Source organism: Triticum urartu, chromosome 1A, assembly GCF_056163025.1.
Source record: "Triticum urartu cultivar PI428250 chromosome 1A, HENAU_Tu73, whole genome shotgun sequence".
NCBI lineage: Eukaryota > Viridiplantae > Streptophyta > Magnoliopsida > Poales > Poaceae > Triticum > Triticum urartu.
Window position 1 is genome coordinate 571494495 of NC_141873.1, and position 15736 is coordinate 571510230.

At 42.6% G+C, this 15736-nt stretch overlaps 1 protein-coding gene across 2 annotated transcripts; it reads left to right on the forward strand.

The window, feature by feature from the left end:
- The first annotated feature begins 2078 nt into the window (after positions 1 to 2078).
- LOC125530687 (zinc finger (CCCH-type) family protein / RNA recognition motif (RRM)-containing protein) lies at positions 2079 to 10521 on the forward strand. Of its 2 annotated transcripts, none has more exons than XM_048695093.2 (6): positions 2079 to 2360; positions 3512 to 4362; positions 5045 to 6184; positions 6297 to 6617; positions 7713 to 8244; positions 10053 to 10521. In XM_048695093.2, the coding sequence occupies exons 2-5, from the start codon at positions 3574 to 3576 to the stop codon at positions 8241 to 8243; spliced, it is 2781 nt and encodes a 926-aa protein (XP_048551050.2). In that variant the 5' UTR covers positions 2079 to 2360; positions 3512 to 3573; the 3' UTR covers position 8244; positions 10053 to 10521. The 2 variants fall into 2 exon arrangements, with proteins under 2 accessions (XP_048551050.2, XP_048551043.2); XM_048695086.2 differs by having other exon boundaries at positions 2079 to 2349.
- Positions 10522 to 15736: the final 5215 nt, after the last annotated feature.

A 15736-nucleotide genomic window follows, 5' to 3' on the forward strand; every position in this document is an offset into this window, starting at 1 on the left:
CATTAGTTGTTGTGGTGGGATTTGCGAGAGAAGGACTTGGGCACTCCGTTTGCCCTTGCCATTGCATTTGATGCACATGTTTGAGTTCTCCACGGTGATACGTGGAAGTGAAGTTTGAATAGCTTATTACTCTTGGGTACTTGGTACTCTAGAGCTTGTTCCTCTTGGGTGTTTGGGCGCCCTAGACGGTTGGTGGTGTCTCGGAGCTCAATCATTGTGGTGTAAAGCTCCAGACAAGCATCGGGGTCTCCAATAAGAGGTGGAGATTGCCCCGTGCAATTTCTACGTGTTTCGGTGACCGCCCCCAAGGGTTGACAATTGTATGGGTTCGGTGACCGCCCTCAAGGGTCCATAGTGTGGAACCACGGTATCTTGCATCGTGTGAGAGCGTGAGGAGAATACGGTGGCCCTACTGGCATTTTGGGGAGCATTGTGCCTCCACACCACTCCAAACGGAGATTAGCATCCGCGAGGGTGTGAACTTCGGGATACATCATCGTCTCCGCATGCCTCGGTTATCTCTTACCCGAGCTCTTTACTTATGCACTTTACTTTGTGATAGCCATAGTGGTTCATGTTATATATGTTGCTATCACTTAGTTGTTTATCTTGTTTAGTATAAGTTGGTGGTGCACATAGGTGAGGCTAGTTGGTTTAGGTTTTGTGCTTGACAAATTCAACACTGGTTTTATGCTGTATTTGTTCAAGCCTAAACCATAATTATTTTAAAGCGCCTATTCACCCCCCTCTAGGCGACATACACGATTTTTTGTCCGCTCCTTTCCTCCTCCTTCCTTACACTAGTCCCGCAACTCGATGACGACCCCTTCCTAATTCCATGATCTCCTCCAACAGGTCGCTGCTCATAGGTCCAGCGATCCTCTCATCACTCTCATTTCCAATCAAAACTCCCTCCTTCCCTTTGCTCTTATCTGACCCAAGAATTGAGATCTTTCCCCTCCATCTGGTTACACACTCACGTGGATTTAGAGATGCCATAAGAACCCCAAGAGCCTTCTCCCTCAACCTCTCCCACTCCCCTTCTAACCCCATTTCGGCGAGGCAAAAGCCCTGACATACCAACTCAATCTCCCTTCCTTTGAAGATTGGAACCGCCTCGTATGTCGTTCCTACCATCGTCGTTCTACGATTGTTGATGTGTCAACGTCTCAGTTCTGCCCCACGTCTCCTGCCACTAACCCTGGCCGAAATCCTTGAGGCAGTTGGCGTCATGCATATTATATCAATTCCTGTCCCCGCAATTTGGCCAGGACAATTTTGTGGAATGAAGCTATACAAACAAAGGGAAAATTTTAGGTTAACGACCCCTTTTTCTAAAGTGGCAGGGGTCATCAAACACATACTTTTCCTATGCGAGACTGACGAAGGGTGCTTGGTAAACATTAGGGTTGGAAAACATTGCACAAGAAGCATGCAAATGTCGTTAGATCAATCTTTTTTGCTGCTCGGGAACATCTATCGTGGCTCCCGGAGATGCATTTGTCAGTTTTGAACCAAATTAGGCTTCGGGAGAACTTTCACCGCGACAATCTTGGTATATTTGATGGGAAAGACGTCCGCTGGTGCATGGCGGACCCATACACATGTTTACCTAAACCACCATGTCAACCAAAGCCGACGTAGAGAATTTGACGAGGGCTCGGCGGAACGTAAGCAAAACCAAATCCTCCTGCACTATGTTCGAAGGAGATATCCAAAATTCGAACTGTGGACATGTAATAAGTATTTTGAAAAAAAAATCAGGTTTTGTATTATATACTCCCTCCGTTCCTAACTATAAGTCTTTTTAGAGATTTTAATATGGACTACATACGAATGTATATAGACTTATTTTAGAATGTAGATTCACTCATTTTGCTCCGTATATAGTTTATATTAAAATCTTTAGAAAGACTTATATTTAGGAACGGAGGTAATATATATGAGTATAAAAAATGCCCCAAAGACCAAGGTATTTTGGTGAGGAAGAAAAATTATCCATATACCCCAAAACTCCACTCCTCTTTGCCGTACCTTTCTTTCCTCTCTCTCTCTCTCTCCCTTCCGAGTCCTGACCTACCAACGCAATCCCTCCCTCCCTCCCTTCCCCCTCCGAAGATCGGAGCCGCCTCGTCCGCCGTCGCCGCCGCCGTCGCCTCGCCGTCCTACAGCCTCCGCCGCGCCACACCTCAGCGCCGACGCCCCAATCCCGCCTCCCGCGCCCCCCGCCCTCCCGCCTCTCGGGGTCGTCGCCGCCATCGCCGTCCCCGCCCCTCCTCGCCGGCACGTCGCGCGCGCTCCTGCCGTCTCCGCCCCGTCCCAGTCTCCGGCCACTGGGTCTCCTCGGAGGTACGAGCTAGGTTGGTTCCATCCAGCGATTCCCCTAGCTAAATCCCACTAGGGGTAGGGCTCGACCTGCACGATTCCTGGGTGTGCCGCGCCGGCGCACACCCGGCGCGCCGTCTAGATCCGCCCCTGCCCAAGGCCGCGGTTAGCTCTCCGTCGGGACACGTGCCGCGTGTTTCCCCATTTCTTCGCCGCCCTGCCCTGGGGTTTGTTTGCGGTCTGGGCACCCCTTGTGAGTGCAGTATGGGATTATGGACTCTTAATTGTTCTCTTTGATGGAGAAATGTGGTGTGTCTGTTTCATCTGAGTGTGCCGGATTCATGTTTTAGGCTTACTCGGTACCGTGAGAATGTCCAGTCAGTGTAACTGTTATGGGCTGTTTGACCGGTTGCCACTGTATGTTTTATTGGTGTGCAATCATAGAGGACCGAAATGAGTAACCACTTTGTGCACATTACCTGCTTGATCGTGATATTCTCATTCTTGGAAATATGGTAAATGCTTTTCTGTTGGATTGGATTGAACTGAGATTTTGAGAATGTCATAATCAGGATGAGAACATCAATGTAATGATGTTTCTGTTGTCAAATAGCCTTCTGTGTTGTAATGTTATAGTTTTACCTTCCGTACGCACATTTGCAAAATGTGTCTTATTGTCCTATTTCTATTTCTATTTTTTCTGATGACAAATATGAGGTCATTTTTTTGGCTGAGAAATGTAAGCTTGTTGGTGCTAATCTAGATGTCTACAAATATATTCGTAACCAAAATTAGGAAAGTTCAATCCCACTGCTCCATTGTTTTGCTGCTAGATGTGCATGGTACGAAAGAAAATGGAGTAGGGATGTAAATCTGAAGTATCTTAAATGTTCCCTTGATCCATGGACTGGCATGTTTTACATAATCCTGTTATTGTTCGAAGTGGGCATCGAATAGTTCAGTCTTATAGCCTTTTTTAATGTGTTGATATTTGAAAGGGGAACAGGGCAATGTGTTGCCACTCCTGCTGTTGTTAGAGCGCTATATTTTATTGTTAATCATGCTATGTTCCAAACTCCTTTTTATTCTGCTCATATGATATTGCTCACCTTTTGTTTTCTGTCCTGATGCCTCATGTATTTACAGTAGTAATGTTCTAAATTTAGTGTTTCTTGAACATGGTCAGGGCAATGGATAAAATCTAGATCCTAAGTTGACTTTTTTCCCGCGGATTTGCTTATCGTGAAGATGCACAAAGGGTCTATAGCTCAAGCATTGGATGCTGACAAAATAGAAGTTCCTTCACCAAAGGAAGAAAGTAATTCCACCGATTCGGAAGCTGCTACAGATACTGAAAACTTTGAAATTAGTGACGACGACGATGATGATCGTAATCACAAGCACCGAAGAAGAGAGGCTATGCCTCAACCTTTTGGTGAGAGTATCGAAGAGCAAGCTGCAGGGAGGCCTTTTAAAAGAAGGCCCAGGATTTCTGGTAATGGGCAGCCTTTTGGTGGAGCTGATTCACGTGGGGAAGCACAGAACAACTTCATACCAAAATTCAAGAGGCGTCCTGGACCAGGAGCTCACAGTCGGGGAGGTAGAGTGAACCAGTCCTTCCATTCAGCTTCTGCTGCTGCTCGCCCTCCTATGGCACGGGGAAGAGGACGGAATGGTGCACCCTGGACTCATCATGACCCAAGATTTAACACACTTGACATGATTGATTTTGCATCACAGATGGCCTCACAAGGACCACCCACACATCCTAACTTATTTATGGGTCCTCCACTGCCGAGTGGCGGTGGTGCTCAAAACGGTCCGTGGGGTCTGTATGGATTTATGCCTGGAATGCCTAATGGAATGATGGATCCAATTCACCCACTTGGAATGCAGGGCCCTATTCAGCCTCCTTTAATTGATCTTGGCATGCCTCGTCAACGTTGTAGAGACTTTGAGGAGCGTGGATTTTGCTTGAGAGGGGATATGTGCCCCATGGAGCATGGTGTAAATAGAATTGTTGTCGAAGATATGCAGGTCAGTCTGTTTCTTGATCTTCAGAGAATATTCTGCATTACATCCTGCACTTTAGTGTTATTTCAATCGCAGCATTGAAATAGTATGATCTATTACTTCACATTTTCTGTATCATGAGGACCACTGCCACGTTGTTCCAATATAACCGTAGCCTTGAAAGGTGTCCTCTAAGTGCTGTTACCATTGATGATTTGAATTGCAATTAACGTTCTTCACAATACCCTGTCCAAAATCGTAACTGAGTAGCGTCAACGAGCGTCGGATTCAGACCCCACTATGTTGTAACACTTGCTTGCCTGGACTATTTTCTATACTGCAGCATTTTATGTTCTGATAGTTCTTTGACCTTACTTGGCTTGAAATAATTTTCTAAATTATAATGACTTTGTTATACTGTTCTTATGCAATACAAGCTAAAGTTCCTGTGGACAAGTATTACTGTATGCATACTGTCAACTCTTGGAAGATTCCAGATCTCAATATGATGTAACTAGCATGTCTTGGAGTAATTTATTCTTCTGGCTATTATTTAACTTTGTTAAATTCTGCTGTTCTTTCTACAAAAACTTCGTTATACCGTGCTTTTGCAAGCTGAGGTGATGTTTTTGTGGCCAAGTAGTTACTTTTTTTGCTTAGGTCAATACATTGATTTTTAATAGAGTAGTTTTTAAACACTTTGCAGAGCCTATCACAGTTCAATCTTCCAGTCTCAGTTCCAAATGCTCCAGGACTAGGAATCCAAAGTGAGACAGGAACTGCTCATGTTAACTTAACAAACCTAGGGGGCAGTAAAGGTGTTCCTGCAAAAGATATCAAATCTGGTGTGGCAGATAACCCATCGAAGCTAAATGGAAGCACTGCTTCAGCTGTTGCTGATGCAGATGTATATGATCCTGATCAGCCCCTGTGGAACAATGAACGGCCTGAAGCATCTAGTGCTGGTTTTGCACATACTAATGATGGAATATGGAATGCTGAAACCTCAAGCTATGAAGCAGGGTGGGAGCATGCAAATCAGGGTTTTGCAGCTGATGATTCACAAAATCCAAAGTCTTCTGTTTGGGGGAGAATAGCATCAAAGAGAAAACCCGGGCCTGGCAAAACAGCTAATACTACTTCGACGAGTGCAACTGGAAACCAAAGAAGTGACTACAATGATGATATGGCTCCTAGCACTGTCCAAGTAAAGCCTGCTTCTATTAAGGATACTAATGGTCGACCCAGTTCAAGAATGTCTGCAGATGTGGGCCGGCAAAGTAATAGTAGGACCTCTCACAAAGCATCTCGCACACTTTATGTAAATGGCATTCCACCAGAAAGTAACAGATGGGAGGCCCTTCTGTCGCACTTCGAAAAATTCGGTCAAGTAATAGATATATATGTTCCAGCTAACAGTGAGAAAGCTTTTATCCAGTTCTCTAAAAGGGAAGAAGCTGAAGCTGCCCTAAAAGCTCCAGACGCTGTGATGGGAAACCGTTTTATAAGGCTATGGTGGGCGAACAGAGACAGGATTACTGACGAGGGAGATGGTAGAATCTCTGCGAAACCTCCTCTGTCAAATTCTGCCCTTCCCCAACCATCTTCATCCAACAGAGGCAAGGATCTTCAATCTACAACTCCAAGGGCCAGTTCTGGATCTTCTGCATCAGGCCCTGGTATAGGTCCTAAAAAGTTGCCTGCCAACAGTATAACATCAATACCTCCCCCTGCTCCCAAAAGGCAAGAAAATCTGGAAATGCTGGAAGCAATTCGTAAAAAACAAGATATGTTAGCTCAGCAGCGTGACGAGTTACTTCAGCGGTTAGAGAAATATGCGAAACAAGTACTTACTATTTCCTTTGATAATACTTTGGTTTCAATTTTTTTTTGTTATCTATATAACCTATGTGTTTAGCTGAACAAATTTTCATTAGTACTGGTTTCTACTAATGCAGACAAGTTCAGCAAATTCAGTAAAACAGGCAGAGGCTGGTGGAAAAACAGTTGGGTCAAATGCTGTGGGGAAAGTGGGCGATGTCAGTTCCATGAACACTGGGACAGAAGGGCCGCAAGAGGTCGCTGGTACACTGGAAAAGAAAATTTCTGGGGAGATGGCTTCATCTTCCCCAAAATATGCTCCAACATCCACACAGAAACCAGCTGTAGCTGCGAGGCAGCTGTCTCCTCTGTTAGCACCACCGCAGAATAGGTTTAAGCTTGACAACCGGACCACATCGTTTAGGATCCTTCCTCCTTTGCCACCTGAAATCGCAAATGTAAGTGGACTACCTAACCTCTTGTCCTTCCGTCATTGATCTTCTTAACCAACCAAAAAGGGTGAACTAAACATGCTTAGAAGCACAGCTCCCTGTTTTCTTTTCACAATAGAGATCAAACACTGAAATGTATAGGTGGGGTACCTGCTTTTGCTTAATTTTTGGCATCCTTACCATTTAATGAAAGCTACTCTTGCACTTGTTTGATGTTATCCTTTGGATCTCAACCCTGTCTAGGTGTTGAGGTTAGATCATCTGGGTTTCACAAGCACATTCCATCTTGAAAATATGGGTTAAGAAAGTTTTTGTGTATTGTGCTATATTAATACGCTACTGCAATTTCTTTGTTATGACCTTTATTCAGTTACACAACAGTTGATCTTATTTTGCTATGGCAGTTGCCAGGGTTCAGTTATGTTTTTTTTGGTAATCATATATGTGCTTAAGATTACTATTATTTTATTCTCCGATTAGATGTCATACATCCACTCAACAGAACAGATATTTTGGTATAAATAGCTTCTATTTTGCTTTGCTAGTGTGTTTGTCATTTCTGCTTAACTTGCATTACAATAATATTCATTGGCGAATCCTTGGTATAGTGTTTTGTCTCCAGTTTCATGATGATACTTTTGATTAAGAGAAGCTTTGGTGTGACTGCGAGTATTGTTTAGACAGTGGCTGAAACCTGCCCACCAAAGTTTTCGGTCAAAAAAAATCTGTCCATCAAATTATTATTATTTTTGGCCATGACTCTAATTTTGGTCTTTGTTTGGATAGTTGCCGGGTTTTTTGGCATGACAATGGCTCTTTGCCCATTCTAGTTCATTTTCCTTGCCAACATAGCCGATGCCAAACATAATCTGTACATAATAACTTGTCTTTTCATGTTCAAACAAATGTAACTTGTCTTTTTATGTTCAAACAAAAAACTATTAATTTTCTCCATTCAGAAGAGTAAGATGTTGAAGAAACTAAAGCCCGATGTATACTTGTGCTAACTTTGACTGATCATTCATGTTCCCTTTTGTGCTGATGTGCTTGATTATGAGCTGTTTCTTCTACTTCTGATGTCTTTGACTACTTTGTTTACAGGAAACTGTCTTGAAAGATCATTTTGCAGCATTCGGTGAGCTTTCATCTGTTGTACTGGAAGACACCGAAGCCCACAACCATGATACAACCTTAAAGCCTTCCCTGAGTTGCTCGGCTTGTGTGACGTATGCAACGCGGCAATCTGCTGAGAAAGCATTTATTAGTGGCAAATCTTGTAAAGGGCACATGCTACGGTATATGTGGTTGACGGCCTCTCCTGGCTCTAATAACCAATCAATACCTCAGAAAAGTTTAATTCCTGTCAGGCCCACTGGCATCTCAGGCCAAACTGGCAACATGACATCTGAGTCCCAAAGCCCTGTTGGGAAAATCTCATCTGCTGCCACATCTGGTACAGCAGCCATTCCTTATAGTGAATCCGTTCCAAGTGCAGAAAGTTCAAAGACATTTCCTATTGGGATTTCCAAAGAATTATCTTCCAGTTCCTCTCTATCATCAAATGTGGAGTGTCCTCCTGGAAATGATTCCACAATGAATGCCGTCTTTACAGACCCTGGTGTTGCGCAGTGAGGTATGCTGCACTTTTTGTTGGAAAAGAGTTGTGGTTCATGGCAAGGTTTGAAATATTTATTTTTTATTTTGCTTGTTATATGTATAATATATAGAACTATGTGTTACACTGCTACTACTTGCCTACCTGTTGAATAGTTTGAAGGAAATCATCGATACCAGCTTATACCACTAGTTGGCAGAATAGCTGGCAGGATTAAAGTATGACATAAGCTTGTGATTTAGCATAGGAGCTGGTCACTCAGGTGATGTGCAGGGTGTGAAAAACTGGTGGGAACCAAGTGGTTCCCTCAGATTTTTAGTTTTTAGGACCCGGTAACATAACAGCAATAATTCTAGGAGCTGAATTTATAATTTTGAGTCCAATTTGATGAACAGTTGTTATGTGCCACATGGAGTCTAATTCAGATCGTGTGTGCTATATAAATATGCAAACTGAAACTGACTTTTTTTTTGGCTCTGCCAGGAGCCGGTTCCAGCTGCCTTTATTTATTTATTAGGAAAATATGTTCTCCCTAATGCCTGTAAGCAGTTGCCTATCAGCTATCATGGGACGTTAGTGTACATTGTTCTGAAACAAAACAGTAAAGCTCAGTAGGTACGAGATTTATCACAAAATAGCTTCACATAAAATGTTTATGATGTAACAGAAAACAAGGAATATTACGGAAATATTGTGTAAACGAGCTGTTGGTTGATATATTACCTCTTTGGGTGTCGATTTTTGTAGCAGACTAGTTAAATGCTTGTGCATTGCTATGGATGTTATTAAACACTTGTGCCACCATAGTTCGTGAGTAGTTGAGTTAGTATAAAATAGGATAAATTAACTCAAAATATAGATAAGTCCAATCAACCATATGTAGGGTAATTTCTTAGTAATAACTTGAGAGATGAACTGAACGTCACCTACACAGATCTTTATAATAGTATAAAGATAAGTTCATTCCCTCAAAAAAGTGTTCATGCCTGCTTTTGTTATTAAGGTCCTATTTCTTGTACCGTTAACAGTGCTAAGGTACATGCTATTGAGGCTTACATACTGACGACTAGTTTACTACTCCCTCCGTCCGGAAATACTTGTCAGAGAAATGGATAAAATGGATGTATTTAAAACTAAAATTTGTCTAGATACATCCATTTCTCTGACAAGTATTTCCAGAAGGAGGGAGTACAATTCTACAAAAGTTGCTGCCAGTAGCCAACATGTACTCCCTCCGTTCCGAATTACTTGTCGCATGTATGGATGTATCTAGATGTATTTTAGTTATAGATACATTCATTTCTGTGACGAGTAATTTGGAACGGAGGGAGTATTTATTAACTTAAATTGTTGATAAGTTAGAATATGCTGATTGATATGGTTATCTTGTCAATACTAGATTTACCGAGCTTGTTAAACCATTGTTTAGCTTGTCCATTATTGTTATCTTACACATGAGTAAATTTATCACATATAATTCCAGATGATTTTCACACTGTGGTATACTGGTATATATCAGTATAAATATTCTTATATGGGATTTAATTCTAAGGCATGGGCATACCGATGGCTGGTATGTGGCGGGGTGATGGGGTCGCTTGTGTGGGGGCTGTGGCAAATAGATTGCAAGTCAGGCTCATCAGACATGAGCTTATAACTCTGTCAGCCTAAACAAAACATGATGCTAGCGCTAATTACCGCTGCTAGTTTTGCTGCTTTTCCTTATAGTTTTCACAGTTGTGTTTTACCCCTGCGATGTAATACCGCAAATTGTTTCTGCTGTTGGAAAACCTTAAATTGTAGCGCTAATATTGTTTTTCTCACAGGTGCTGGAACGGAGCGGATCGAGAAGAGCCGACGGGATTCTGACACTTCTTTTCGGTGGCTCGTCTACACAGCGAGTCTTTACAGAGTCGGTTGGAACATATGTTAAATCATACACGGAACCTGCGAAGACCTGGGCGATTGATTTACTGATCTTGGGGGGAAGGGGAACATATACCGGGCATTTTACAGACAGCGTCGTCGCCCATTCTTAGTTTATTATGAGTGAAATGTAGATTGTGTTTTGGTTACTGTACCAATTCGATATCAGGTCAGATAGCATCATCATCTGGCCGAAAGCGGCTGGCATTGTGGTTGGTTTTTGTTGCCGAAATTGAAATGTATGCATTTGGGTGGATCTGCCTGTCCATGTCTCAGCAACAACTTCCGGTCAAGAATCTCTGAACTTGTGCATATTGAACGATTGGATTCAAGGATCAGTCCCCTTGAATGAGGAAATTTTGTAACCTAGTATGTCTTGCCATGCTTTGTGATCATGTTTTTATGTCGTTTTGAATTTGTTTGAACGCCGTAGCTATTCCTTCCTTCCCATCGATGTTGTTTTAGAAATGATGCCAGCCATCATCACGTGATACCATGGTACATGTTTTAAAATAAAATCTTGTAGATGTTTTAAAAAGTTCTGAAAAAATCATGAATTTTCACAAGATAAATCAAATCCAAAATCGAAATACACATGGAGGGCAAAAAAGCCAAACCCAAATGTGAAGAGTGTGATTTTTGCTCGTCTTCTTTTGAGACTTTATGGCGGGTTTGTTCAAATTCGGATTTGAAATTCTAGGAACATGGCTATAGGGGTGAGGATCCCTGCCTTAAGTGTTCGCTGTTAGGTAGAATGACTGAGTTTTACTCGGATTACACCCTGCGAGTCAAACACTGAGGGCGGGGTTCGCCACCATTGGTGGTAGAACTAGATGAAATATGCTAGGGAAGCGAAAGACAAAATATTGCTTCATGTTTTAGCAATCCCAGTTTAGATATTCTACCTCCTTTTAAATAATAATGTGCAAAACATGACAGATTGTCCAACCATGCTAGACAAAGAAGAAATTTTGCAGGTTATTAAGGGGATGAAAAGGAATGCTTCTCCAGGACCAGATGGTCTCAGTGTGGCTTTCTACCTTTCAGCTTGAAAGTGGATTGGAAATGACGTAACCAAGTTGGTAAAAGATTTATACATCACAGGTAAACTTCACCCTCAACTCAACAAAGCTTATATTACTTTAATTCAAAGAAAGAAAATGTTAAGAGCCCTCAAGATTTGGGACCTATTAGCCTATGTAATGTAGTGTATAAATTCATTACCAATACTATGGCTAATAGCCTTAAGGATCACCTGCCTGATTACATACATGAATGCTTGCAAACTTTTACCCAAGGTATAAGAATTACTAATAATATTATTGTTGCTCAAGAAATTACTCTCTTTTCAGCTTGCCTTGTGGAAACACAAAGCTTTCACGCTTAAAATAGATCTGGCTTTTGACAAGAGAATGGAGCTTCAACAGGAGAGTGTTGCTATGTGAAGAGATGCATGGTTAGTTCGTAGATTTAATATTTGAATGTATCTCTTCTGCCATGTTTTTAATTAACATTAATGGGCAGCTGTTTGGCAGCTTTAAAGGACCCCGAGGTATTCGGCAACGTTGTCCTCTGTCGTCATATCCTTTTATTCTTGCTGTCAATGAATTGTCACCTTTTATGCAAGAAGTTTTAAATGCAAGTCATTTGAACATCATCCAGTTGGGTCCCTCTTGCCCCCTATCCACTCTTAATGTTTGCAGATGATCTTATCATTTGCGATAGGGCTGATAAAGGTGATGCGAGCACTATTGCTTGCATTATTAATAAGTTTTTTGCAGCCTCTGGTCAAACCCCTACTTGGAATAAATCTGCTATCTTATTTAACATACACACTGATTATATCAAGAATATTTTTCCTACCCTGGATATGGATCTTAATGCTACTCACCTTGGCCACCCTCTCATAATACCAGGCAGGAATAGAGTTGCACCCTACAACTTCATCATTGACTAGTTTAAGGCTAAACCCAACTACTACAAGGCCATCAGACTTTCACATGCATGTAGGCTTACTCTCACTAAATTTGTGTTTGCTTCTCTTCTTGTTTACTACATGTCGAACATTCTCTTGAGTAAAACCACCATTGATAAAGATAATGATTCTAAGTCTATTTGTTTTAGAGCTTCGGATGACATCTGCAAACCTATGCATAAAGTGTTGGGGAACGTAGCAGAAATTCAAAATTTTCTACGCATCACCAAGATCAATCTATGGAGTAATCTAGCAACGAGGGAAAGAAGAGTGCATCTACATACCCTTGTAGATCGCTAAGCGGAAGCGTTCAAGTGAACGGGGTTGATGGAGTCGTACTCGTCGTGATCCAAATCACCGATGATCCTAGTGTCGAACAGACGGCACATCCGCGTTCAACACACGTGCAGCCCGGTGACGTCTCCCATGCCTTGATCCAGCAAGGAGAGAGGGAGAGGTTGGGGAAGACTCCGTCCAACAGCAGCACGACGCGCGTGGTGGAGGAGCGTGGCAATCCTGCAGGGCTTCGCCAAGCACCGCGGGAGAGGAGGAGGACTTGGGAGAGGGGGAGGACTGCGCCAGAACTTGGGTGCGGCTGCCCTCCCACCCCCACATATATATAGGGGCAAGGGAGAGGGAGGCCGGCCCCCTCAGATCCAATCTGAGGAGGGGGCGGCGGCCAGGGGGGTTGCCTTGCCCCCCAAGGCAAGGGGCACTAGTAGAAAAAGGGTCAAACGTGAAGCACATTAGTGCCGGTTTGCATTAGAGCCGGCACTAATGTGTACATTAGTGTCGGTTCGTGGCGGCGATCAATAGTACCGGTTCGTGGCGAACCTTTAGTACCGGTTCATGCCACGAACCGGTACTAAAGAGGCCGTGTCAGCCTGCGGTCAGGCTATGGCCCCACCATCACCATTTAGTGCCAGTTCGTACCACGAACCGGTACTAATGAGGTTATGGCAAGCTGTTTTTAGTCCCACCTCGTCAAGAGAGAGGCAGTATGAGCGGTTTATAAGCCGTGAGTGCACAGACAATGACGAAGAGTTGCAATGCTCACCTACATGTTGATTAGCTTCAAGCCTTGCGGAATAACATAGATTGCACTGAGCTATGTGCAGTGGCTTAGTGCAATCTATACTATTCCGAATGGCTTGAAGCAAATTAACCAGCATTGCACCTCTTTTTTATTTTTAATAACTTATTTAAACTCCGGACTTCTTTTGTGTTCAGTATGCAGCATTTAAAGCGACGTCATCAATTTCCAACATGCTCTGACATCATTTGTTGTTTTTCGGTCATTTACCTAATTGTTTAGAGAGCTAAATGACCGTGAAATTGAAAATCACTACAAAATGAATCTTGAAAATGTTGAAACTTGGCATGGTATCATCATATCACCCGCATAGCATGCACGAAAGAGTAGAGAGGGTCACGGCAAAAACTGGACGCACTTCGTGTACAAACTGGACATACTCTTTCCGAGTATCAGGGTTTCGGACGAGAACTTATCCGTTACATGGCCACTTCAATGTTTTTTAAACTTATTTGAACTCCGGACTTCTTTTGTGTTTAGTATGCAACATTTAAAGCGACGTCATCAATTTCCAACATGTTCTGACATCATTTGTTGTTTTTCGGTCATTTACCTAATTGTTTAGAGAGCTAAATGACCGTGAAATTGAAAATCACTACAAAATGAATCCTGAAAATGTTGAAACTTGGCATGGTATCATCATATCACCCGCATAGCATGCGCGAAAGAGTAGAGAGGGTCACGGCAAAAACTGGACGCACTTCGTGTACAAACTGGACAAACTCTTTCCGAGTATCAGGGTTTCGGAGTCCGGAGTGGATACTAATGTGCATCCCACCAATCAGGAAGAATCACACGGATCGTGTGTTTCTGATACGGACGTTGATGCTAGTGATGTCGAGGGATCAATACAGCGAAATATCTACGCTCCTAATTATTTTCAGTTGAGTGAAGATGGCTCGGTGGTCAAATCATTGAACAATCATTCTTGTTTTGTTCTGAGCACATGCAATTACGGTGTATTTCTTGATTTGGTCCCGGGAGATAAGAAACGAACTGAGTTATATGGTAATGGAAAACTACAACGTGAGTACTACTTGCATGGATCTCGTCGGTCCTTGAGCCATGCATACTCAGGCCACAAGGTTGTACGTATGGATGAGTTTACAAGGGAATATTCTAATCGGAGATATAGAGGCGTTGTACGCTGGTTTAAAAGGAAATCAATGCAATTTAGATTTTTATATTTATTCTTGCTAGGCAAAGAGACGTATCAGGGAGGAACATGTAGAAGATGCAGCGCATGGAGTCTTCTTTCCTTAAAGGAAATTGGATGGGGTCCACCTGCCATGCAATCAGAGAAGACGCACGAACCTACAACAGAATTAGTTTCCTTTTATGTTTAGCCGTGAGAGATATCAATTGATGAATAGTTTGGTTTGTTGCTCAAGTTAGATGGATTGGCTAATATATAAAGCCATGATGCGTTCATTGTAAAGGAGGTTATATTTTTATGAAATAGACACGATGTGTTTTTAGGGTAGACACCCGTATCAAGTTTTGGAGGGATCTTTAGAAAACCTCTGTGTTGCGATTTCTCTTTGTGGAAATTGTTTTGCGCATGAGTACCTTCGTCGAGATTGGTTTTCTCGTACTGGGCCGCAAGGTTCAAACCCTCTACATCGTGTACATCGCGTGCGCGGGCGAGAGGTTACTACTATTGGTGGTGGAGTGTCGTGAAAGGTCGGGCCGCAACGACGGATCGGATCTCGCCACGAGGTTCGGTCTTTATCAGTTTCTTTCTAGCTCTTGCGAGTCGTTGGATCAAGGGTGTGTTTCTTCCTAGCTCATGTGAGTCGTTGGATCGAAACTACCACAATCACTTTGTGAGCCAGACGACCCTATATATAGCCCACCTCTCGCCTTCCCTGCATAAGTCTTTCAGTTCATCGACTACATACATCTACCAGTTCATCGACTGCATACATCTACCAGTTCATCGACTGAATACAAATCATTCGGATTCGCCATCATACGTCCAACCGTGCATTTGATATGCATATATATGCATCACGAGCCACGGTTGGGCTGTATGATGGCGATACCGATTGGTTTGTTCTAGATCCGACATAAAAGGTTTGATACAACTTTTTTTTTGTGACATAAGAGCTATCTCTCCTCCTACCTATTTTAGTTACACAACTATCTATTTGTGCCAAATTTTCACTTTTGCTGTTGCTCTTGCATCATAAGCATCCATGTTAACTGGACTTATAAGTAATGCAATTTAACCAAACTATCTTGTGATCTTCGCCAAGAGAGAGGCAGTATAAGCGGTTTATAAGCCGTGAGTGCACAGACAATGACGAAGAGTTGCAATGCTCATCTACATGTTGATTAGCTTCAAGCCTTGCGGAATAGCATAGATTGCACTGAGGTATGTGCAGTGCAGTCTACACTATTCCGAAAGGCTTGAAGCAAATTAACCAGCATTGCACCTCTTTTTTATTTTTAATAACTTATTTAAACTCCGGACTTCTTTTGTGTTCAGTATGCAGCATTTAAAGCGACGTCAT

Bases quoted from the DNA above. Each gene is read 5' to 3' on its own strand.
- LOC125530687 (XM_048695093.2), top strand. From the start codon at position 3,574: ATGCACAAAGGGTCTATAGCTCAAGCATTGGATGCTGACAAAATAGAA. The intron at 4,363-5,044 runs GTCAGTCTGTTT...AACACTTTGCAG, and splicing joins TTGTTGTCGAAGATATGCAG to AGCCTATCACAGTTCAATCT. The intron at 6,618-7,712 runs GTAAGTGGACTA...CTTTGTTTACAG, and splicing joins TGCCACCTGAAATCGCAAAT to GAAACTGTCTTGAAAGATCA.